The 24,502-nt window shown below is 42.6% G+C and overlaps 1 protein-coding gene and 1 long non-coding RNA gene across 8 annotated transcripts; one reads left to right on the top strand and one right to left on the bottom strand.

Annotated features, from left to right (window-relative positions):
* Positions 1–1,229: 1,229 nt before the first annotated feature.
* fer (fer (fps/fes related) tyrosine kinase) lies at positions 1,230–13,077 on the bottom strand. Of its 7 annotated transcripts, none has more exons than XM_005942561.3 (20): positions 12,754–13,076; positions 11,871–11,999; positions 11,021–11,152; positions 10,768–10,941; positions 10,404–10,503; positions 10,116–10,299; positions 9,872–10,036; positions 9,678–9,797; positions 9,299–9,421; positions 9,016–9,217; positions 8,737–8,835; positions 7,329–7,535; positions 7,075–7,197; positions 6,929–6,985; positions 6,730–6,848; positions 3,164–3,258; positions 2,966–3,089; positions 2,647–2,801; positions 2,393–2,515; positions 1,230–2,311 (listed from the first exon to the last, which is right to left on the bottom strand). In XM_005942561.3, the coding sequence occupies exons 2-20, from the start codon at positions 11,937–11,939 to the stop codon at positions 2,175–2,177; spliced, it is 2,508 nt and encodes an 835-aa protein (XP_005942623.1). In that variant the 5' UTR covers positions 11,940–11,999; positions 12,754–13,076; the 3' UTR covers positions 1,230–2,174. The 7 variants fall into 7 exon arrangements, with proteins under 7 accessions (XP_005942623.1, XP_005942622.1, XP_005942624.1 ...); XM_005942560.3 differs by having other exon boundaries at positions 12,783–13,076; XM_005942562.3 differs by having other exon boundaries at positions 7,329–7,532; positions 12,783–13,076.
* Positions 13,078–15,607: 2,530 nt separating this feature from the next.
* LOC102300467 lies at positions 15,608–19,779 on the top strand. The gene is made up of 2 exons (XR_317058.3): positions 15,608–17,155; positions 18,069–19,779. It is a non-coding gene; the product is annotated as an uncharacterized LOC102300467 (long non-coding RNA).
* The last annotated feature ends 4,723 nt before the right edge of the window (positions 19,780–24,502 follow it).

Raw genomic sequence — 24,502 nt, 5'->3', positions numbered from 1 at the left:
CAAACATAAAGAATCTCAGAGTGAATCAGAACCCCCCCCAGCATCATGTGACCTGGTCAGTCAGATGGTCTCCAGTAAGAGGACCAGAGATGGAGTTCCTCGGCTTTCCTGCTTCAGTCAGGCTGAACTTTATTGACACAACAGCGTCTGACAGCTGTTGCACATTCATACCAAGCTTTTCTTCACACACACACAACTGTGTTGTATTCAGTCTGCATTCTTCATATTTTATTTTACCATTTTATATTTAAAATGTCTACTTTTTATCCATGACTGTGATTGTCCAGAGACTGCCTGTTGTGTGTTAATTCCAGTTGATAAAACTATTATTTTACCGCTCTGTGCACTAAATCACCTAATTAACTGAAGAATCTGCTGCATTTAGCTCATCTTCTTAAGAAGCGCTGCATTCTGTTTTTTGTCCTTTAGACATTTTTATCACCATTTGATAAGATTTCCACGTGACCAATACAGGTGCTGTGTTGTTGTACGGCAGTGAGATGCCAAACTATGTTTATGGGAAGAAAACATTTAGACTCATGTGTATTCATGGTGACAGGAGGCCATCTCTGGTGCTGTTTGACAGTTTACATTTTTGGCTCAATTATGATCTAGTGTACAATCCACTAAACATAATTTTTTTTCAAGTCTGTAAAAATTTTGATACCAAAATGCTAAATAAGGTCCCGTTTCCACTTTTAACTCAGACGAGAACTGAGCAGTTGCTTTTTTCAAATGTATTAACATTATTTTATTTGCACATAAATGTGTCTTCTCCACTCACATTGTTCACTTATACTTCCTCAAATTCTGCATTATCTTTTTCTTATAATCAACTTAATTTAAATAAATACACTTCTCTCATTCAGTTAGCGCTTTATCCTAGTTATGTAAACAAGAACCATTCATCATGATTTGATGTCCAGAACGAACCTTCTTCAGACCCTCTCCACCTTCTTCATCCAGGTTACCTGCAATGTCTTTAAAATCCAGCAGATGTTGTTCTTGAGCAACACATCACCACAGTTATGACTATCGGGCATCACTTAGGGCTCAGTTCGTTATAGCCAATTTACTCCTTAACTCACCTGCTTAAAGTCTGCATAGAGGCATGGCCTCTTTGGCTGATAGGTGAAAAGCAACTCAGTGGTGTAGCTGTAAATGCTGAACTACACCTCTGGACTGCATTTGTGCTGTTCCAGCATTTTGAATGGGCATCAAACACTGGCTTATTTTCATACAGTTTATTTTCATAATAAAGGTACAACAATAATATTTTAAAAAGACGATTAGTGTCGGAACTCAGAAAAACTTGTATTTACAGTAACAGTCAGTAGGTGGAGCTCTCAGCTCTGATGTCCAAGAAGTGATGCTTACCAAACACTACTCACAGTTCTTTTAGTCTGAACACATAGCAACCCGAAAATATACAAAGTGCTGGTGATAAAAATCCAAACTGTTTGGTCAAAGAAACTTTCTGGGAAAAAAAAAAAAAAGAAAAAGCTTGTGGACGTGGTCTGTGTGATGAAACTGTGCATCATGTGCTATTAACCAATCAGCAGTGATGTGCAGAGAAACCCCGCCCCCTAAAAAAGGATGTAAACATTTTTATTTTTTTAGTGTTTTTAGTTTTTGTTGGAACACATTTTTGTTTTGTTTAAGTTAGTGTCTTCAATTAAGTTTAAACTGATATCAATGACATGTGGGCTCAGTTACCGCACGCGGTTTCGGTCTTTTAGATCTTTCAGATTTTCCCAACTAAAAGCTTCTTCAGATTAATGGCAGAAATAAAAAAAATAAATTAAATAAAACAGTTTTAGTGTTCAGAGCTGATGGTCAAAGGGAAGGATGTGTGGCCGTTATAACAGAAGGAGGCTTCACATCGTTTCAACTAAAAAATAGAAATATTTGAGTTTAAAAAAAAAAAAAAAAAAAAAAAAGCTTGCACAAACATTTTAGCAGCTTCTGTTTGTTTGTAGTGTTGTTATTGATTCAGTGTTTGTTTACTCTGTTTATCATTTAGTGTAGATCGATCGATCAATTACTCATTCAGTTTCTTGACTCGAGGCTGGCGTCCTTCCTGTAATGCAGTGTTTCGTGTTCTGATCTCGGAGTCTGCGATTGGCGATCTTACACTTTAAGGGAGTGTCCTCAGACTGGCCTCATCAATCTCATCACTTCTTCTTAATAGCGGCAAGGTCCCGCTGCAGCTCGGAGAACTTGGGCCGGTCCTCGGGGCTGTACTGCCAGCAGCGCTGCATCACTTTGTACACATCGTCAGGGCAACGTTGAGGGCAAGCCATCCTGTAACCTAGCAACCAGGAACACATGGTCACCACTTGATGATATCACTGATTTTGTGATGCAGCTGATTGATTATCTGAGTGTTTACCTTTCTCCACCTGTTCTCGAGCCTGCTGATTGGTCATCCCCGGGTAAGGACATACACCCAGACTGAAGGTTTCCCACAGGAGGATACCGTAACTCCACACATCGCTCTCTGAGCTGTAACGACCTGCAGCGCCCAATCACAGCGCAGCACAGTCAGCAGCCACTCTCTGCTCTGTTTTTATTAACTTCTGTCACAGACTCAACAGCTTCTTTAAAAATCAACAGGCATCTCAGGTACAGGTGTGTGTGTGTTACCATAGTTGAGCGCCTCAGGTGCAGTCCATTTTATGGGGATCTGTTTGAGTCCAGAAGAAGAATAAATGCCGTCATCCTCCTGACGACTCATCCCAAAGTCACTGATCTTCAGCACGCTGTTATCCCCGACAAGACAGTTCCTCGCTGCCAGGTCCCTGAGATGCACACAGACACACACACACACAGACACACACACGCGCATACACGATGGTTAAACTCAGAAAATACTTAAACTTTGAACTCACTCCGAGTTTGATGGCAAGAACAAGTCTCTGCAAAGTTTTGACGGGTTTTATAACCCCGCCGTAACCGTGGTTACCTATGGATGCAGTTTTTGCTCTCCAGGTACGCCATCCCGGCCGCAGCATCAACTGCAAAGCGAAGCAGCTGTTTGGTCTTCAGCTCATCCTTCTTCTTTCTCAGGAATGACAGAAAGTCTCCACCTGGACTCATAAGACACACCTGTTAGAAACTGACCAATAACAATACAAGTTCACTCAATTTAAGCTTCACCCACCAGGAACGAGCTCCATGACAATGTAGATCGGCTGTCGCTGGGTACAAACCCCAATCAGCTTCACAATGTTCGGGTGGTCATACTGCTTCAGGATTCTGCAGCCAATCAGAGAGGAGCAGAGTGAGCGTTCAGCCAATCAGAGAGCAGAGTAAGTGTTAAGCCAACCAGAGAGGCCATTTTTTATATTTCTCACTCTGTTTAATTAATTTCTGAATGTGATCATCACCTCTTTCTTTGGTTAGAGGTAACTATCCCATGCTTCTCTTTCTGGTACAAACTCCTGGAGGAGGCGGGACTCTGGGCAGGTGTGGGATACTCACAGTGCCTCTGGTTCAGAGTTTTCCTCAGGCGGGTTGTCTGTGTAAGACTCGGGGTCACTGACTAAGGTCAGGTAACAGGTCAAAGTGCCCGATCCTCTCAGAGTCTTTGGGTGAAATCCAGAGAAACCTGTAGGTGTCACGGGGTCATCAGCCTGCTCTAAAAAAAAAGTGTTGGAGGTATGGAAGGTCATAAGCACCTCAATCCACCTCACTCCCGAAAGGTCAGAGGTCACTGATTGCATTGTATCATCTGATCTAAGGCCACGTGTAATACGCTTGGCTGAAGATGAGCTGAGCGCTGAGGAGGATTAGAAGGCGGTGAAGCCTCAGCAGAGTCCTGGCAAACTTAAACAGAGAGTGAGGGGTGAATGCTAGGGGGAGCTCCTTTTTGATCCATGTCTTTAATGTCATGTAGAGTTCTGAGACAGAACCAGTGGAGCGGCAGAACTGCATGACAGATCCTTTCTTTAACACAAGGACCAAAGCTGTGATCAGGTATCACCCTGCTCAGCCTCCCTTATGGAGAAGAGGTGCGATGTAGTTTTGGCCTTTCTCTGACTGTCCCATCTACAGTTTGAGACAACCCTAATGACCATCACTTCTTGGACATCAGAGCTGAGAGCTCCACCTACTGACTGTTACTGTAAATACCAAATCCAGGAGGATCTGACTGGAGGAGCGCAAGTCGACCTTGGTGTGATGAGCCTTTTTCCGGGTTTTTAAACTCACATCTTTCTGTTCCTGAGGCTGATAGATGGGTTGAACTTTCTGAACTTGCTTTATAATTTTCTCTTCTTCTCTTCTGGCACCGTGGATAATGATTCAGGGTTCAGGTTTGGCTTCCAAAGTCAATTTCAATTTCAATTTTATTTCTATAGCACATTTAAAAGTCACAGGTACAACAAAGTGCTTCACAGACGAGCCATATTTGCAGATTTACAACAAAAGAGGACAGTCAACAACAAAAAATACAGTTATAGGATGGTAATATTACAACAAGCACGAACCGGGAGGAAATTATACTAAGTGGTTTGAAAGGCGAGCTTAAACAAATGGGTTTTTAACCGTGATTTGAAAGATTGAGTAGTTTCCGACGCACGGACATCAACCGGCAAGCTGTTCCAAAGTTTTGGTGCAGCAAAAGCAAAGGCACGATCCCCTTTCGTCTTTAGTCAAGACATTGGTTGCATTAGGAGCCCCTGATTAGAGGATCTGAGTGCCCTTGTGGGGATATATAAATTAAGAAGGTCAATCAGATAGCTAGGTGCCAGGTTATTTAAAATTTTAAAAGTGTATAGAAGGATTTTAAAAACAATACGGTATTTGACAGGAAGCCAATGAAGGTTAGCTAGAATAGGAGTGATATGATCCTGTCTTCTAGTGCCGCTTAAAAGGCGTGCAGCGGCATTCTGGACTAATTGTAGGCGTTGGATGAGGGACAGTTGCAGGCCTAGGTAAAGAGAATTACAATAGTCCAGCCTAGAGGTTATAAAAGCATGAATGAGCCTTTCAAGGTCCTTGTGTTGTAGGTAAGGCATTGCCTTCGAAATTTGGCGTAGTTGGAAGAAGCTGGTTTTACTACTGCAGCCACTTGCTTATCCAATTTGAGGGAACTGTCCATCACTACTCCAAGATTTCTTACAGTAGACGATAGATGACTGGCATAAGAACCTAAGGTCCCCGATAGCTGTTTCAACGGCATGTGGCTACCAAAGACGATCATTTCTGTTTTATTTTTGTTGAGGGTGAGCAAATTATGCAGTAGCCAGTCTTTGACGTCACACAGGCAGTTAAGCAACGGCAATAGCGGGGATTGGAGATCCAGGTCTAGAGGGAAGTAGATTTGGATATCATCCGCATAGCAGTGGAAAGAGATATTGTGGTTCCTGAAAAATTTTCCCAGGGGTAGCAGATAGAGAGAGAACAGCGTGGGACTTAACACAGACCCCTGGGGCACACCACAACGGAGAGGTGCAGAGGAGGAAGAGTGATTTCCCATAGAGACAGAGAAAGACCTCTCAGTTAGGTATGATTTAAACCACGAGAGTACTTTGCCTCTAAGACCAACTACATGTTCAAGCCTTGAAAGGAGAATATCATGGTCGACCGTATCAAAAGCAGAGGACAAGTCTAAAAGAACTAAAACCACAGGGCGCCCTGTATCAACAGTTACGAGGAGATCATTAAAAACTCTCAGTAAGGCTGTCTCGGTACTGTGGTGGGGTTTAAAACCAGACTGGAATTTTTCATTGATTCCATTTGCCTCTAAGAAAGATTGCAATTGCTTAAGAACAATTTTCTCTAAAACTTTAGCCATAAAGGGGAGTTTAGATATCGGCCTATAGTTTGAGAGGACATTTGGGTCAAGATTACTTTTCTTAATAATAGGTTGGATAACTGCATGTTTAAACATAGCGGGGACGCTGCCTGATAGCAGTGATGAAGTCATTAAAAGTAAAATCCAAGGTCCATAAGTGTTCAGGGCATTTTTAATAATGCGAGATGGAAGCACATCATGGCGGGAATTAGAATTTTACGTTTGGGCTATTATTTCCTTAAGGGTCGAAAAGGAGACAGATTCAAACTGTTCTAGTACCGCCAGGGATTCGGACATTAAGGATGTGTCTTCAGTGGGTAGATATGAGGATCTTAATGCTGTGGTCTTATCAGAAAGATAGTTTAGGAATTTTTCGCATAGAGCTTGGGAGGTCTCGGTCTGGGTGGAGAGTGGATTTATTAACGAGTTAAAAATGCTAAAAAGGACCTGTGGCTTATGGCTATTAATCGCGATGATCTCTGACAGGAAGGAGGCTTTTGCAGTTTTAACAGCCTTCTGATATTTCTTCAGACAATTACGGAGAATGTCAAAGGAGATCTGAAGGTCAAAACCGTGCCCTTAACATTCAGCTCGGACTCAGCGGGTATAGAAGAGGGTTTCCTGTTTTCCACCTTCAGGGTTTCTACCTGAAGGCGGAAAACTCTGGACCTGTTGAGATGGGAGGAGACTATGGAGGGATTACTGCTCTGGGAATACCGACATTCCAGCAGGAAAGGGAGAAAAGGACGTCTGACATCGCCCGATTAGATGCTGACATAACAACCCAAGTTTGACAGGGAGTACACAGACAGACATTTGGGCTGTTTCCCGATATGTGGTGTAAAAACTGTTTGATTGATTTGCTACTGACTGATTTGTTGATGATGATGATGATGATGATGTTGATGGTGCTTGCATGAAGGGCTCACCTGGCCTCAGACAGAAAGCGGATCTTCAGCTCTGGAAGCAAATCCTCTTTACACGTTTTCACGGCGACCGGTGTTTTGTCTCGTTGCAGAGTCCCTTTGTACACCTCGCCAAAGTTACCCTGTAATAAAGACAGCAACGAACCACGGGAAATGAAGGCGGTGAGTGAAAGATGAGTATAAGGACAGGTAGATGCCTCACCTTTCCCAGCAGGTCCCCCAGCACCACATCCTCATGGTTCAGGATCCACTTCTTATCCTGCAGAGAAAAAACAGCCAGTGAGCACCAAATACCATCATGATAACTAACCTTAATGCACAACTGTATGTGGGTGTAGGAGGGGCTACCTTTACAACGGGGTTTTGCAGCACGACTCCAGACTTCTTGGTAATGACTTGCTTGGTGGTGAAGTGATGCTCAATGAGCTGAGGGATGGTGGCGAAGCCCGTCCCCTCAAAACGGTACTGATTCTACCAGAGAGGATGAGAGACATTAGCTTAACGTATGAGAGAGAGACACACACACACACACACCGGGTTACTGTGTGTGAATATATGTCGATATATTGGATGATGAAGTGTGTGTGTGTAATCGCACATACATCAGCATACTGGATGATGAAGTGACGTCTCTGATCGTCAGAAAACACAGACAGGACATACTCGCCCGGTTTGCCATGGCTCTCCCTAACGAGGAAGTCTCCCTGTTGCCGTAGTAACTCTTGAGCCTCAATGCGGGGGATGGCGCCGTGGTACCACTCTTGCTCTGCTAGAGGGCGTTCCGATGTGGGGATCACATCAAAGAACTGCTGCAGAGATGCAGAAGAAGAAAAATCTCCAATATAATCTGATCCTTCCACCTCTGATTTAGACCGCCCTCTCCCCCCACCTCCTCCAGCTCTATTTGGGGGAAACCGAGGCGTTTCCAAACCAGATGAGACTAATGATCTCTTAGGTGTCCTGGATCTTCTCCCAGTTGGAGATTAAACACCTTAGTAAGGATCAGCACAGCATCCACACATCCCTACAGCAACCGCTCCATCAGTCACTCTTCCACTCTGCTCTCTCTAAGATACCGAAACTCCTCCAACCAAGGACCCTAAGCCTCCAATACCTAGAGTGAGAACATGGCCTCACACATGGAGCTGCTCATTCTCATTCTCTGGAGAAGCTGAAGGTGACGTGAATCAGTTGACCCGTGATGCCAGAAATGCCAATGAGAAATTCAAAGAGGCGGTGCCAAAGCCAAGTCCCTGAAATCCACGAGCACTCCCTTTGTTACCCTGTCTCTATCCGTAAAAGTTTTGAACAGCATCAGTAACAAAGGGCAGCCCCAGTGAAGTGCAGCACCACCACCACCACCAAGCCCTCATTGAGGCCGTACAGGGGCTGAATGCACGCAACTACGAGCTAGAAGGCTCTTACTTCCAAAGCACCCTCTAGAGGACTGCCCAAGAGATGTAGCTGAATGAGTCCACAAAGCACAGGTAAGCAAGTTGGACAAACTCCTTCCACACCTCAGTTACAGCTTTGGCTAATGCCAGAGTCACTCTCTGATTAGCTGCTTCCTGTCAGATCTATCTGGACTCCCACAGGCTAATCAAGACTCCTCTGTCCTCTGGAGGCTTCCTTCACCTCTGCTGTCCGGGAAAGGCAACATGACAAGTGCAGCTACATAAGCCTGTTGTCCATTAGTACCTACTCGGGTTGGCTCGCCACAGCTTGCCATGGTTTTCAGGCTTTTCATGTTCATACAAAATACATCACAGGATGCTCGGTCACATTGCTAATAACAACCTCGTGCACATTAGGTGGTACTCCATTGTAATGGAATACAAGTCGAGGCAAGTCAAGCTGACTCTAGTAGGTGCTAATGGAAAAGGGGATAAACAGTCTCAGGTTTTTCTGAAGCTCTCCCAGACCAGAGACCTGGTTTTATATGACTTGTGTCAACAGTGGGTTCAGTGATTCTGTTGAGATATAAACGGGTTCAGTGTTGAAAAGTCTTACCGAGGTAGAGGAGCCCAGCATTGCTTTGGGAGATCGAATCATCCCAGCCAGAGAGTGACGAAGAGTGTCGAACCGAGATCCACGGTCCTTCACTTTGTCCTGAAAACACACACACACACACACACACACACACACACACACACACACACCAAACACACACACACACACTTAATCCAGAGCGCTACATTCAAATGTTAAATGTGGAAAAAACGCTTGTGAAAAGGAATCTCTTCTTGTCAGTTCTAATCGATAAATGGAAACTAATAATTGAATATTTACAGTTGATCCGACAGAGCGAGTATCGTCCTCGTATGGCAGTGCGGGGGGTGGTGGTGGTGGGGGAGGGGAAGCAGCAGCATCTGCCATCTTGGCGTCGAGCAAGGCCTTCTGGGAGGCAAGGCTTGCCTCTGAGCTGCGCAGTGATTGGACAGCGTGCCGAAGCTCGAGGAGAGAGAGTTTCTGACTGAGCAGCAGGACGCAGCTGAGGGCGAGAGACACAGACAGTCAGAGACAGAGAGAGAGAGAGAAAGAGAAAGCTCTGACTCCACCTCCTCGCACTCACTCGCTCTTCTTCTCCGCGCTCTGCTGACTCGTCTGGATTTTGTTGTCCAGGTCGTCAGCCAACGCCTCCTTGCCCTGCAGATTCTGCTGAGTCAGCTGCAGCTCCTCTGTTGCCGACGACAACCTAAAGGCAATTAAAACAAGGGTTAATAGCCACACCCACATACACACAAAGACAGTGGTGTAACTCCACTAAGTACACCACCCCCGATCACACCGACCCTAAAGCCAAACAGGCCAAAGCAGGCAGAGTGGTGCTCAGGACTCCAGGCAGAAATCACAGAGCTCTGCGCTCACCAAAATCAGATACTAACAGGTACTACAAGCTTTTAGTTTGGTGGGTTACGGCAAACACTGAAATGAAAGTTTGAAAAACGCACTTGGCTCTCAAGCTTTCGGCTGTCAGCGTGTTCCACAAAATCTCATTGGCCGGCAGGTTGTCGATCTCCTCCGAAAGAGATGCGTCAAACTCCACAGTTGCCTCTGGCGTCTCCGGAGACCTAAGAGAGGTAGGCAGGTGGTTACCAGTGCAACCCGGACAAAGAGGTGTCCTGTCCAACAGGTGTGAGCTGACCTGTAGGCGTCGATGAAGTGCTGATACTCGGCAAGAGGATCGATCTGCTCAACTGCTGCCGCAATCTCCTGATGGACCTTCACGATCTCCTCAGAGAGAAGACTGCTGATCTCACAGTACTCCTCAAGAATACTTTTCCTGCACCAATACACACACAAAAAGTAGCTGACAGTACTCTTCCAGAATATTTTTACTGCAGTAATAGATAGGTATGAGATGGTGTGACAGTGGTCATGTGACTCACAGGGCAAGTGTCATGTCTTCCTGCATCCTCTGCAGAGCGTCCAGCAGGGCGGGTGCGGCATGGCAGCGGTGTTCATCCTGCTGCGTCCGGGCGCTGCACACCGCGAGCACATACTGGTTGTGAAGGTTGTGGAGCTTCCCCATAGCCTTGTCATAACGGTCGCGGGCACGCTCCACCTCACGGCCTTTAATTGGAAGTGAGAGACTGTTAGGGAGGAGTCAAAAGGACAGTGTAACAAAGGACAGTGTAACAAAGGACAGTGTAACAAAGAGGATTTCAGGGACTCACCTTTGGCTACAGCCTCTCTGTATTTCTCTTTGGCGTTGCTGGCATCACGGCTCAACTGACGATACGTCACCTTCAACTTATCCAGGTCAGTCCTGGTTACCTAGCAACCATAATCATACCGAGAAGTAACGAATGAAATCTTAACCACATGCCTATAAATTTAAATGGTGGATGACATCATAATGATTCATTTTTAATTAATTGAAATTATTTAAAAGCTGATGAAACCTAAGAGACGTGCTCAGGTGAGCTCACTCAGTCCAACATGCTTGTAAAAGCCCTGGCGTGCTTATATTATGCACCAACAGGAAACTAACTTTTAGCTAAGGCTCTGACTCAGTCTGCTGCCCCTCCCCCTGCACACCTTGTGGATGTGGCTCTCCAGCTGCTGATGAAGACTTTGGTAGCTCTTCTTCACCTGCTGCTTGTCCCGGATCAGCGTGGCGAGACGGTGCAGTGGCCCCGAGTTCAGATCGTCGGCGTGACTTCTCATTATCCGACCCAACGCCTCCGTCTGACGAATCACCTGCGACCACGACTGGGACACAAACACACACACACTTAGACTGGTCCACATGCTTTGCCCCTCCCATTAAACCGACAACTGAGCCACTCACCTTACTCACGGTGCTGACATAGTCGGCAGTTTCTTGTTTCTCCATCTGCTGCGTCATGCTGAGCAGCAGAGAGGCATACTCTTTATCACTTTTCACCCGCAGCGTCATGAAGCGCTTCACCGTCTCCAGCAGCTAGAAGGCAGGCAGCAAGAGTGAACCAGACAAGAAGTGACGAGTGGAGAGAAGGAGGCGCAGAATAATGACATCACACAAAAGACAGGTGTTTGACACAGAATGTAGATAAAAGATGGACCTGGCCACTGTGACACACTGATTTTTGGAGTCTCAACGTTAGCATTTTGGAAGGTGCTATGTTATTTATTTGATTAAGGAAGTGACCATATTTGTCCGAGAGGGCAGATTTACTTAATGCTGTGTAATATTAAATCAAAATCTTCAAATTTCACTCTCAAAACTGAAGATCACCCTTCTCAGCCCTGTTAGTACAGTAACCTCACAGCAGCCATATAAATTAACATAATTAAAAATGCTCCTAAAGGCTCCAACAAACTTTACTATACAAACTTTTAAAAAAAGTGTTATATAAACATTATATAAACATTTGCCCTCGTACGGGTGTATTAAACCAGGAAATTATCTATAGAGACCCCAAATTTTGTGTATTAGTCTGTAGACATGTTTATTTCTGCTGCAAAGTTTTAAATGGAAGTACGTGGGGACTGACTCAATGCTGCCCCTGCTGGACATGAGAGGAACTGTATCTATCTTTAATTACAGTCTGTATAAACAGTGCCCACCACAGGTCAGACTGTGAACTGCACCCCTCTGATAGTGATCTCCGCAGGTGGAAACATGTTGAGCTCTTTGAGTATTTGAGGCTATATCAGACCTTTAACTCCCAGTCCTGCAGCTTCAATAATCCCTCGTGGGAATTCCTTAGATCCCGACCGAACCCCATCCTGGATCTCAGTCTTTGTGTTTAACAGCGTGGATTAGCGGGCACTGATAGCATGGCCGTCTATGGAGAGACAGAAATATCAGCAGGTTCATAACAAATAGATGATCTGAAACAAACTCTTCAAACCTCGACATCTCCCAAAGTCACTTCTAAACCTCTGAACAAATTGAGCAGGATATGTTTACTCTGCTAAAGCCACAGCCTGAAACCTCATAACCCATTTTATACTCTCTAACAACCCTCTAAAAACCGCTGAAATCCTCAGAAACCAGAACAGGGTGATTTCACCTCCAACACAGAAAAATTCAAACTGTCCGACAACAGAAATGAAACCATCAGGTGTGAAACACTCACTTCCTCCTTGGCTTTAAAGTGATTTAAACTATAAACATTAGCTTCAATCTGCTAAAGCTAACTCAAAAACTTTCCAAGACTTTCCAAAACACGTTCCAAGCATATTTCCAACATCTTCACTACTTCCTTCTAGGACGCTTCAAAACTTTTCAGACTTCCTTCAAACTATCTAATCACGTCACAAAACCTTAAAACACACGAAACGGTTTAAATATAGCTTTAAAGCACTTTAAGATGTTTAAAAACTGTTTTAAAAAGTTAAAACGGCTTGTGGCACTTTAAGTTTCAAACTATGCTAACACTAGCCGCTGCTCCCGTCTAAATTAAAGGGAAATGAAGCTAGCGTGCTAAAAAGATAACGGCAGCTTCCTTTGGAATTGCAGGAAAACTGACTTATTAACATACTAACAGCTGATGTTAAACTTTGTTTAGAAGTCTTTAAAACTGAAGCCGAACGCACTCAGAGACCCCCTGTCCGCTTCTCCGGACCTTTTCTCCGGGTACGAAGCTCCAATGGAGCGGCGGAGGAGCGCCGGGATACTCGCAGGGGGTTCCCAGTTTTTCCTGCGCTCCTCGGACGCTTTCTGCCGCTTTAACGCACCAGGAAGTGGGTTAATGCGGCAGGAGGCTCGCTGTCCGATCACCGCGGTCCTCTGTCGTCCTTGGCCGGTATCATGTCCTCCGGTTCTTCTGGATTCTCTGCTCCGTTTCCCGGCTTCTCCAGCTGCTGTCCGGCTACCGAGCTAACGGCTAACAGGGAGGGGCTTCCGTGGGAAACGGAAGGAAGGGGGGAGGAGGGGGTCTTATTGTGTGGCTGAAGACGTGAACGTGTAACATGCGTGGGATATACGTTGGAAAGAGGAGCCGTAGGACACAGAACATCTGGATCAAACACTCCGATTTCACACACCTGGATTAAACACACCTGGGCATCATTTCTTATCGCTGCACCCTGTGGTAGAAACTATAAAAATAAACCTGAGAATGTGCACACCTGTGTCTGAGCCAGGTAAGCATCTTGGTGACCCGCCAAACGAAATCTTGCAATAAAACCCATTCAGCTTGTTTAGATAGTATCAGAAATATCCAGAGCAGCAGGGAGCCTTACCTGTACTGTTACCTCTCACTGTAGCAGGTATTAGCCCTTCGTCACTCCCCACATCCTTGTTATGAAAAATACCAAACATTTTTCTCTCTGACATTATCAAAGCGCTCAGATTAAGGTAATTTCCAGCGCACAGAAAAACACTTAAAGTTTCTGCTTCAGACTGATGCATGCTCATATCAAAGCACCTCCTCCTCCAATCAGAGGTGTTACTAGAGCGCGGGTAATAGAGCTCTATGAAGAACACACCTGAAAATATGACTACTGTGGCATGGGACAGCTTTTATCTGTGAATTTATTGAGTACATGTTTTTATTTTCTGTTATATTCCTCATGTAAATGGGGAGTCCTCTTCACACACTAAGGTTAATTATAAAGTTATATAGGGCCCAATGCTAGAACCAATTCTGTTTACATTATAATCCCTTGGGGAGTATCATTAGAAGGCATAACATACATTTTCACTGCTATGCTGATGACACCCAGCTCTATCTATCCATGAAGCCAGATAACACACACCAATTAGTTAAACTGCAGGAATGTCTTAAAGACATAAAGACCTGGATGGCCGCTAACTTTCTGCTTCTAAATTCGGGTAAAACTGGGGTTATTATTATTAAGCCCTAAAAATCGTAGAACTATTGTATCGAACTAGTTGTTTTTATGTTGTTTTTAACCAGTTGCTTCTCAATGCCAGATTAAAAACATATGTAGGACTGCTTTTCTCAATTTGTGCAATACCTCTAAAATTAGAAACACACCCTGTCTCACAGTTACACTGGAATACTAGTTCAGTTCAATTCATTTTTTTAAATAGCACCAAATTACAACAACAGTTGCCTCAAGGCACTTTATATCATAAGGTAAATACCCTACAATGATACATAGAAAACAGAGAAACCCCCCCAAATCATATAACCTCCTGTGAGCAAACGCTTTGGTGACAGTAGTTCCCATTTAACATGAAGAAACCATCTGCCGCGACTGGTTGGGTGTGAGCAGATAAAGACAGGAGAAGGACATGCTGTAGAAGAGAGCCAGAGATGAATAATAATTAATATTTAAATGCAGAGAGGTGTACAAACATATGTGAGTGAAGAAGAAACTCACTCAGTGCATCATGGGTAGCCCCCGGCAGCCTACACCTATTGCAGCATAACTAAGGGAGGATTCAGGGTCACCTGATCCAGCCCTACTTTATCAAAAGGAAAGCTTTAAACCTAATCTTAAAAATGGGGATAGTGTCCGTCTCCTGAATCCAAACTGGACACTGGTTACATAGAAGAGGGGCCTTGAAAGCTCAAGGCTCGGCCTCCCATTCTACTTAATACTCTTGCTTTCATGGGGCGATACTGAAGTACTATAAGGTCATTAAGCTAAGACCTTATATGTGAGGAGCAGGATTTTAAATTCTGGATTTAACAGGGAGCCAATCAAGATAAGCCAATATAGGAGAACTATGCTCCCTCTTTCTAATCAGTCTCTGCCTGTCAGTACTCGTGCTGCAGTATTTTGGATCAACTGAAAGCTTTTCAGGGAGGTTATAATAACAAATTACAGTAGTCATAAATACATAAACGAGTTTTTCAACATCACTATGAGACAGGATGTGATGCTGAGGATCTAATTTTAGAGATATAGTGCAAATGTAAGAAGACTCCCAGATTCCTAAAGCGCCTTGAGGCGACTGTTGTTGTGATTTAGCACTATATAAATAAAATTGAACTGAATTGAATTGAATTCCTCAAAGTGTCACTGGAGGCCAAGATAATGCAATTAAGAGTAAGTATATGGTAAAATACCTATTTGTAAGATTTTCAGGGCTGAGTACAGCCTCAGTTTACCCGAATTTAGAAGCAGAAAGTTAGCGGCCATCCAGGTCTTTATGTCTTTAAGACATTCCTGCAGTTTAACTAATTGGTGTGTTTTATCTGGCTTCATGGACAGATAAAGTTAGGTGTCATCTGCATAGCAGTGAAAATGTATGCTATGCCTTCTGAAAAGATCATTTGTAACCCTTCACTAAAGCTGTTTCTGTGCTGTGATGAGCTCTGAAACCTGACCGAAACTCTTCCAATAAGCCATTTCTCTGCAGATGATCTGTTAGCTGTTTGACAACTACTCTTTCAAGGATTTTTGATATGAAAGGAAGGTTGGAGATCAAGTGATGGCTTTTTAAATAATAGTTTAACAGCCTGGCTACAGTGCTGAAGAGAAACCTAGTGGTGTTCTTATTTTCTTTAATCAGTGATGAATAGTAAGATCTTCTAGCTTTACTGATGGCTTTCTTATTAAGCAGCACACTATTTTTCCAGGCTACATGATGATCTTCTAAATTAGTGATACGCCTTTTCCTCTCCAGCTTACAAGTTATCTGCTTCATGGTGCGCATTTTAAAGTTATACCAGGGAGTCAAGCACTTCTGATTTGAGGCTCTTTTTCACAGGAGCTACAGTATCCAGAGTCATACGTTGTGAAGAGGTAACATTATTAACAAGATAATCGACCTCTATTGGTGTAGCGTTCAGGTAGCTGCTCTGCTCTGTGTTGATATAGGTCATTGAAGAAGATAACAGTGGGTGGATTATATTCTTAAATTTAGTTACAGCTCTTTCAGAAAAACATCTACTGTGATGACATCTGTTCCTCACTGCTGTGTAATCCATTACTGTAAATGTAAATGTTTTGGTGTTCACTGTTTGCCTGCTGTATCAGGAATAAATGAAAAGAAGATGAATTACCTCAGCTTATTTTTTGGCTCAGTAATATTGATGATCAGCTTTGAATGCCTAATAAGGTTTTGGAGGGTCAGAGGACATTCACTGATTTATTGAATTATTTGTTGATTCTTTGATTTTAAACTGCATCAAACACATTGTCACAGTTTGGACATTTAAAACGTCTCGCAGGAGCTGAGAGTCTTCGTCAGCACTGAAAACACAGGGCGTCATAAGAGGAATGAGAAAAATGTCAAATCCAGCCATTAGGAGCAGAGTGTGGGCGGGGCTTTCATCAGGAAACTGAAGGAATGAAGTGGTTTCTGTTCAACCGGTCAAGGCGCACACGTCTGCTGAGTTTACTGACTTCTGTTAAACACAGTTTCCTGTTTGGTTTTTAAAAGTTTACCAGAAATTAAATGCACGACTTCCTGCATGTGATCACACATATTGATCATCTGGCACGCGCGCTCTCGCTCTCACACACAGACACACACACACAAGCCCGTTCAGCTATCTTAGTGAGGACCTTCATTGAAATAATCCTTTCCCTGGCCCCTAACCCTAAACATTAAAAATGACCCTAACGCCGTCAAATTTGTGAAGACCGGTTTGTGCGCCCTCACAGTGACTGTTGGTTCTCCCAAGTACAATAGAATGCAGATTTCGGTCCTCACAAAGACAGCTAGACAGGAACACACACACACACACACACACACACAGAAAACACATGCACAGCAAAAAATGACATTAAATGAAGTCAAATTCAAATAGAGACCAACTTATAGTTTGCGTTTGGTGGGGGGGGCACCGAAACCACAGCGAGGAGGTGGTGTCGGGTTTGCAGTGACAGTGGTCGAGTTACATAGAAAATGAACAGAGGGAGAGAGAGGGCGTGTCGGCCGGTAGAACAGGTTTGGGCGAGGCGGTCAAGCGAGCTTCACACACATAGTGAGCCAGAATGAGAGAGAGCAGAGTCAGATTTGTTTCCATTTCAGAGAAGAAGAAGAACACGGCGGCGGCGACCGAGGAACATACAGGTGAGTCCCTGAAACCCCTTTAAATCCTCTGTAGTACAAATACTACAATACATCTACTTCAGCTAAACACTGGAGTACGTCATGTTATAGACGCAGTAGAAGTAACTCTGTACTTGGTTACTGCAGTACCTCTAGTTTATAAATACTTTGATTCACTCGAGAGGACTTTAAAATGTGACTGAAACCTCAGTATAATGCAGTACTCTGTGCTACACTATAGTACAGTACACTGTGCCGTACACTACAGTGTACTGTAGTACAGTAAATCAAAGTAAAATACACTACAGTACTGTGTTTACCTGCTCTTTACCCCACCATATAAATGGTGGAATCAGACCTCTGAATGTGTCTAAATACTAAGATTTGCAGTACTTTAACTTGTAACCTGTGGTACTTTTTACTTCAGTTAAAGTGTTGAGTACTTCACTGCTGACTTCATGTGATGACTCAGAGTGTGTACACCTCACAGCCACATTCATCCAGGTAACATGCCTCACCTGTTGGTCCAGGAGTGTCATCAAATGGTGCCTTCACTTAAAGCAGGAAATGTGGGCCTCTGTGAATTAATCTAACTTCAGTGTTACTGCACGAGCTAATCAAATCCAATCAATCAACCAAATTAATGGGCAGATGTCTGGGCGTGGAGCTTTTGCAGCATCACTGAGTACTATCACATACTTCAAGGGTCACAAGTAAAAGTATAAAGCAGAGGACAAAGTACTCAGATCCTTAACTTTGTTTTACTCTGTGAATGTACTCAATCAGTGAAAGTACTCAGTTACTTTTATCATTCATTGAGTAATCAACCACTCCTCTTATTGGTCAGATCTGATCAGTCACTCTGATCGGAACATCAGTTCTGCAGTAAGTGTAGTTATTGATCACCTGTATTGATCTGTTTCCTTTCACATAGGTCTCTTCCTGCACTGCATTAACTGATTGGCCAGCTGCCTGATTGGACATAATTTTAGCCTCACCGTCTTGTGACGTGTCAGCATGTCCTCAAATATCAACGTCTCTCTGGAGAACCCCTACGGTCAGGTAACTATTCCACGGGCTAAGCTCCACTCTTCCAGTGACTCCACAGTGATAGCCAATCCGATGGTTATTACCAGCAATGAGAACCCGTACCAAGTGTCGAGCTCCGCCCCCCCACCATACACGGTGAAGGAGGATGGAGGGGGGGATGATGAAGGGGGGAGCTGCCGTGCCTGCTGCTACCGTTGCAGGAGAAAGAAGTGACATCATCGCTGCAGAGCGTGATGTCATAACAGTAGAAGGATTGTGACTGGCTCAGATTTATTTATTTGCTCTTCTAGAGGAAACAAGGATGGAAGGAAATGAGGAAACAATGAATGAAGGAGGGAAGGAAATTTCATGAACTGGAGGATGTTTTCTCGCTGTGGCCATTTTGTGTCTCAAATACTTCACTTACAAGTTTGTGAAGCTCAAACCTCCACCCCTCACCACCATCCCTACCCAGAACTGGGATTTCAGAGGCCATGGGGACTTGTGTGGTTACAAACACTTGAGGGGTCATGGCGTCTTTGTGGTGCCCTGCGGACTTCGGGGATCACAGGGACTTTTGGGACTCGGGGTCTTTATGGGGTCCTGGGTTTTTTTTGCCCTTGATGGTATTTTTATTTTTTTACTGGCAGTTTTATATCAATACATATAAAAAAATATTGGGGAGATGATTTTTAGACACAAAATGGCCACCACTGAACCGCAGTTTCACTTCTGTGCCTTTGTCAAGAAACCTATAGTTTTGATGTTTTTCCTGTAAACAACATTAGGTATGATTTTATAGTGTTACTGGATATAATCAATATGTTGGATTATAACTGATTATATCTAATATCAGACAGAGGATTGTTCTCCAATGTTCTACATGGTTATATAGTGATGTTTGAATTTTGTAGACATTCAGAATTCAGCTGAAAAATCTTTAAAATGTTCAATTCAATGATTGAAACTTTATTGATTATTACAAAAGTTCTTGATCATCACGAACTCCAAATGAACTGATCTAAAAATATTTTTTATCAGGTTGTAAAAAAGCAGCTGTAAATTATACTGTTTGTTTTTCTTGATGATGATGAACATTTGTGTTTGTGTTTTTTTGTTGTTATTTGTTGTTTTATATTTGACACATAATTGGCATTATTCTTGTTTTTTTTCTGTTTTCATCACAGTGACTATGCAAATCAAATGAAGCAATCAGAGCACAGGTCATCATGTGGAATAAAATTTTAAATTTAAAACTTCATCTCTGTGGCTGCTCGCACAACATTAAAGTCTCAGTAACAGCGAGCCAAACATTTCTCTGCTTTTTAGAATCAATCATTAAAGATTTTATGATAATCATCATTAATTATTGTTAAAATATAAAGTCACCATTTAATTATTTTACTGTTAACAATGAAACAATTATTGATGATGTAGTTGATCATATATTGTGATCGGAGCTGATAGGAGGCAGAACCCTGCCCAATTTGGATCTGCGACCTTTGATTTGATCCACAAGCATAAACTAAGATGTATAACTCTGTACAATGGCTTATGTCACAAATGTGTGCACCAAAACATAAACACAAATAAAAAAAATTATTTGAAGATGTAAATTATTTTAAAATGTCTGAATCTAAACCTGAGTAAACAGCAATCATTTGACTTACAAACATCTTTTTCACTTTCAGAGCTTCCTGTTGGTACAAATCTCTAAAAATACTTGGCTTTCTTTTCGTTCACTTACATCATCAAGCATGGGTGCATGAATTGGCAGATGTGCACGGATCATGCTGCATGTGTGCAGTGAGTTTTGGGGGGGTTTGTAATGCATTTATTGAATAACAAAAACATGGCACAGTACAGTACATCATTCATAATCAGTGTTACAAGCAGACAAGTGCAGATGAAACAAAGCAGAAAGAAAGATACAACAGTATATACTGACAATAATCAAATTAGATATATTAAAAAATCATAATAATAAAAATAAATTATCAAATAAAATGAGATGAAATGTGCTAGGGATTAACATTTAGTTTATATTTCTCAAAAGTGTCGCTGAAAATTGAACCTTTAGACCCTTTCATGAATTTCAAGGAGAAGATGTAATAAATGAATTCTCTATGAAAGGGAATGAGAGCATGCCTTCAGGTTGGGAAACGGGTCATTCGACTGTGTCCCTTGGAGTGTCCTGTGGGGGATGCTTCAAAAGTATGGGCGAATGCCCTCATGCTATGGGCCATTCGATCCATGTACAACTGTTGCAGGAGTGCAGGAGCTTAGTCCGCATCACAGGCAGTAAGTCGGACTCATTTCCGGTGGGTGTTGGACTCAGAGCTGCCCTTTGTCGCAGATTCTGTTCATAGTTTTGTGGACAGAATTTCTAGGCATTGGCAGGTGGATAAAGGCTTCCACTTTGGTGGCCTCAGAGTCTAATTTCTGCTTTTTGCAGATGATGTGGTTTGGACCCTCAGTGTGGTAAGGTGTAGAGCTCAGCCATCCGGAAGGGGCTCAGAGTAGAGCCACGAGTCCTCCGCACTGAAAGGAGCTATACATTCCTGGACCAAGGCAGACCTAGGACACGCTGGAGATATTATATCTGTCAGCTGGCCTGAGAAAGCCCCAGTGTTCCCCCAGATAAGCTGGAGGATGTGGCTGGGGAGAGGGAGGGCCTCTGCTGCCCCTGCAGCCCAGCCCTGGGTAAGAGGAAGAAAATCGATAATTGTTGTTACTTTTCAGGTAATGGAAGACATTTGTTACACCTGACTCTGAACTGGACTCAAACAGGACGTTGGGATGAAATATTAGGTTTTATTGCAGGCAAAGAGGATAAACAGGTAGTATTGTAAGGCAGAATTTCCAGAGTGACATTTGCAGAGGAGCAGGCAGGTTATCCACTGAATTCTCTCCACAGTTATTTTCACTGAAGCTTCACCTTCAGATTGTCCTGAGTAAAAACAAAATACAGTTTTTAAATAATGATTTCAGCTATTAAGGGGAAAAAGGAGAAAGAACAGTCTAAAAAGTGATTGCCCCTCTTGATAAATCATAGATTTATGGCAATTAAACATATTTTTTGGAAAACCGAGATAGGTTTCACTTCCACACCCAGGCCTCAATATTTTCAGACCTGCCAGACATAGGTATTGAATAGTTTTCTTGTTTAATTAATACCATAACTCAAAAATGTATTTTTTTCATGGTTCTGAGTCTCTTACCCAGTGTTTCATGTTTTGAATCTTGTTAATTCATTATTGTTTTGATTTGAAGAAGTGGGCTTGTTTCTATTGATTCTAATTTAATTACGATTGATTTCCTTGTGTTTAGAAGTTTTTCAATTTCTTTTTAGTTCCCTACTACATTATTTGAGATTTTTAATTTAGTCATAAAAGACTTTAGGATTATTAGTTTACATCCTGTTCCCTTAGTCTCATCTTTGTGTTTCTTACCTTAGTGTATTCAAAGTTAAGTCTGTCACGTTGCCTACGGCTGTGTCTCAACTCAGGGGCTGCATCCATCAGAGGCTGCATTTGAAGGCCGGTTACGTCACAGCGACATGATGAAGGCTGTCCCAATTCAAAGGCTGCTCCAAATGCAGCTGACAAATGCGTCCTTCATTTCCCCGAATTTGAAGGATGGGTCGGGTGTATCCTTCGTGGCCCAACCTATCCCAGAATTCATAGCACGGCCCAACCAATTCCAGTTTCCAACAATGACGGCAGCTACTTAGTTGTAATATTACTCTTAGTAGTCTTGTCAATACTTTATTATTTAAATTATTATTTATAATATTTTTATACAAACATCAAAATACTTTTCAAACGTGGCAATGGCGGAGGAGCATGGCTTAAGAGTTTGAAATATTTCTCTTTCTGGGTCTCAAAAAAAAACTTTTAACATATTTTCAGGTGAGAATGTAGCTTCAATATCTAGCTTCAATGTAAACTTCAAATATCTTCTCGGTTTATCAAGACATCACATATTTGCAAAAGTAAATAAGTCCAGTTTCACTTTTCATATCACCAAGCTTTTTGATCAATTGTCTTCTTTCAGCATCATATTTCTGACAATGCATTAAAACATGTTCTATTGTTTCTTCTTCTGTATTGCAGTCACACTTTCCTGTACGGTGTTTTCCTATTAAAAACAATGTGCTATTCACAGAGCTTTATATGTTCACCAAAGACAGTAGAAGTGTTAGAAAAACATACAAAAAAGGACAGTTGGACCAAAGGAGTCAATGTTCAATGAGGGCCCAGTCTGACTTTAAGTTTGAATTTAACCCCAAATTTAAGAGTTTAAAACATTCATGAAACTCATTTAAATCTGATGTGAAATAGTTAGGCCTAATTAGAGTCTGTAAGGAGTTTCCTGCCTTGTTTATTTGAAGCAGCATTCAGGTGACACCCAGGTGGATTTAATCTACTCTAAACCTGTAGCCACAATCCCCTGTTAGAATCGCATCTTTTCTATCGATCTGCAAGTGAGGGTCTGAAATGCTGGGCTATGATCCTGAGGTCTCTCAGAGTCACCTCAGGGCTAATGCTAAAACAGGAAGTCCAGTCTGAGCATCAGATATATATAGAAAAGTCACTTTAGTTTCTCTCTGAGATGAACAAAGAAGAGGAAACAGTGAAAGAAGGAGTCCGGTGATCAGTCAGGTGAGCTCCTCACCTTCACTAGATTTACTCACACACTCACACAGTTCCAGTTTCTCACTGAACCTCTGAATGAGCTGCTGAGTTGAGACAGTGGTATTGTTTCCTGTAACATCAGAATGTGACTGATGAGATGTCAAACCCAGAGAGACCTGCAGGGGGCACTCCAAACCTGCTCACAGGAAACAGGTTGCTCTGAAAAGAACTCTGGTCGTATGTTTTTTTCTGTCTGGCTGAAGTTACAAGTATCTCTGTGTGTGTGTGTGCAGCGTTTTTCTCACTCAGAGAAAAAATCATGTGGCCCTAAAGGTGTGCAGACAGAGGATCAGAACAAAAAACTGCAGGTGAAACCTAAACACTCCTGTGTACACCAGCTGCCTCCTCCTCCTCAGGCTCATCCTTCTTATGTGGCTCCTCCTCTCATCTCCAACTCTTTCTCTCTTGCTCACTCTCTCTGTTGCTAGGCGACCTTAGTTTATACTGAGCTGTAACCTGATAGGTTGACACAGAAACCAGAAAATAGTTGTACTTTCTATTGGCTGATCAGGTTACAGGTGAAATTGTTGGGTTTTTTCATGTAAGAAGTTTCAGTTTGTCTCTTTCCTGAAACTAGTTTTTATTTTCACTGTCAGTACTTACTGATGAGTTTTTAGATTTGACCTGTTATATTTTCTATGTGTTTATTTTCACTGTGTAACTAATGAATACTGATTTAAACAGCTGTGCAGTCTTCATGTTTTATGCTTTTAAGATTGGTGTGTTATTTGACTCTGAGAGAGCTGTGAGTCGACACCAAACAGGATGAATTATTGATAAAGACGAGTCTCTCTCTGAGGCAGGAGTAAAATTGACACAAAGACCAAATAAAGGAGCAGAGAGAACAACAAGAGAAAGCTTAAGAAACAGGAATAAAAAAAGTAAAACAACACGAGGAAGATACAAACCAATAAGAGACAACAGAAGAACTGAAGAACAACACCAGAGAGAAAATAAGAGGATTAAAGAGATAAAGACAAAAAAATAAAAGAGGAAAAGGAGAAGATGTGAAGGACAAAATCTGGAAAAGGTACAACCAGGTGGGTTTCTGTTCCAATCAATCAGAACGTAGGAGGTGAAATGCAAATAAACCCAAAAATAGGGTTTTGATTTTTGAGCCCTTATAGTAAGTACAAAGGATATGCTAATGTATTTTTTTAAGGTCTGCTCAGTTTTAGTTTTATAGCAACATTCACAGTCTAAGACTGAACCTGGTTTCTGTGAGTGGCTGAAAGCATCGGTGTGATAGATCTGTAGAGGAGCAGTAGCCAGCGTTGGTACCCTGATGTCTAGAATTAAAACTGTGATGATGATGCAGAGAGCGTGTGGTGTACTCAGGTGTGGTTTGCAACTTTGACCTTTTGCTGGAGGTATGAGTTATACACTCAGTCTTGATAATCATGATGTGATGAAATACAGTTATCACACGTGGTCATTGTGAGCGCTTGAAGTTTAACTTTCACACAGTCTGTCTCAGGGTCTGGTCTGTGACCCAGTGCTCTCATTTGGTTTTGATCTCTTTTGCTATATTTTGAAGATAATGTTCGAGGTTAATTATTTAGTTGCCTCAAGTTTAATCTAGCTATGTTACACTTACGTCTTCTGGTTAGTCTAATGGGGCGATCGTGGCTCAAGAGTTGGG

This window comes from Haplochromis burtoni, unplaced genomic scaffold (genome assembly GCF_018398535.1).
Source record: "Haplochromis burtoni strain Fernald_Lab_line unplaced genomic scaffold, NCSU_Asbu1 Contig_320, whole genome shotgun sequence".
Classification (NCBI taxonomy): Eukaryota; Metazoa; Chordata; class Actinopteri; order Cichliformes; family Cichlidae; genus Haplochromis; species Haplochromis burtoni.
This window is presented reverse-complemented; position numbering and strand designations above follow the sequence as displayed.

Bases quoted from the DNA above. Each gene is read 5' to 3' on its own strand.
- fer (XM_005942561.3), bottom strand. From the start codon at position 11,939: ATGGGGTTCGGTCGGGATCTAAGGAATTCCCACGAGGGATTATTGAAG. The intron at 10,300-10,403 runs GTGAGTCCCTGA...TTCCAATTAAAG, and splicing joins CAGAGAGGCTGTAGCCAAAG to GCCGTGAGGTGGAGCGTGCC. The intron at 2,312-2,392 runs GTAAACACTCAG...CCTGGTTGCTAG, and splicing joins TCGAGAACAGGTGGAGAAAG to GTTACAGGATGGCTTGCCCT.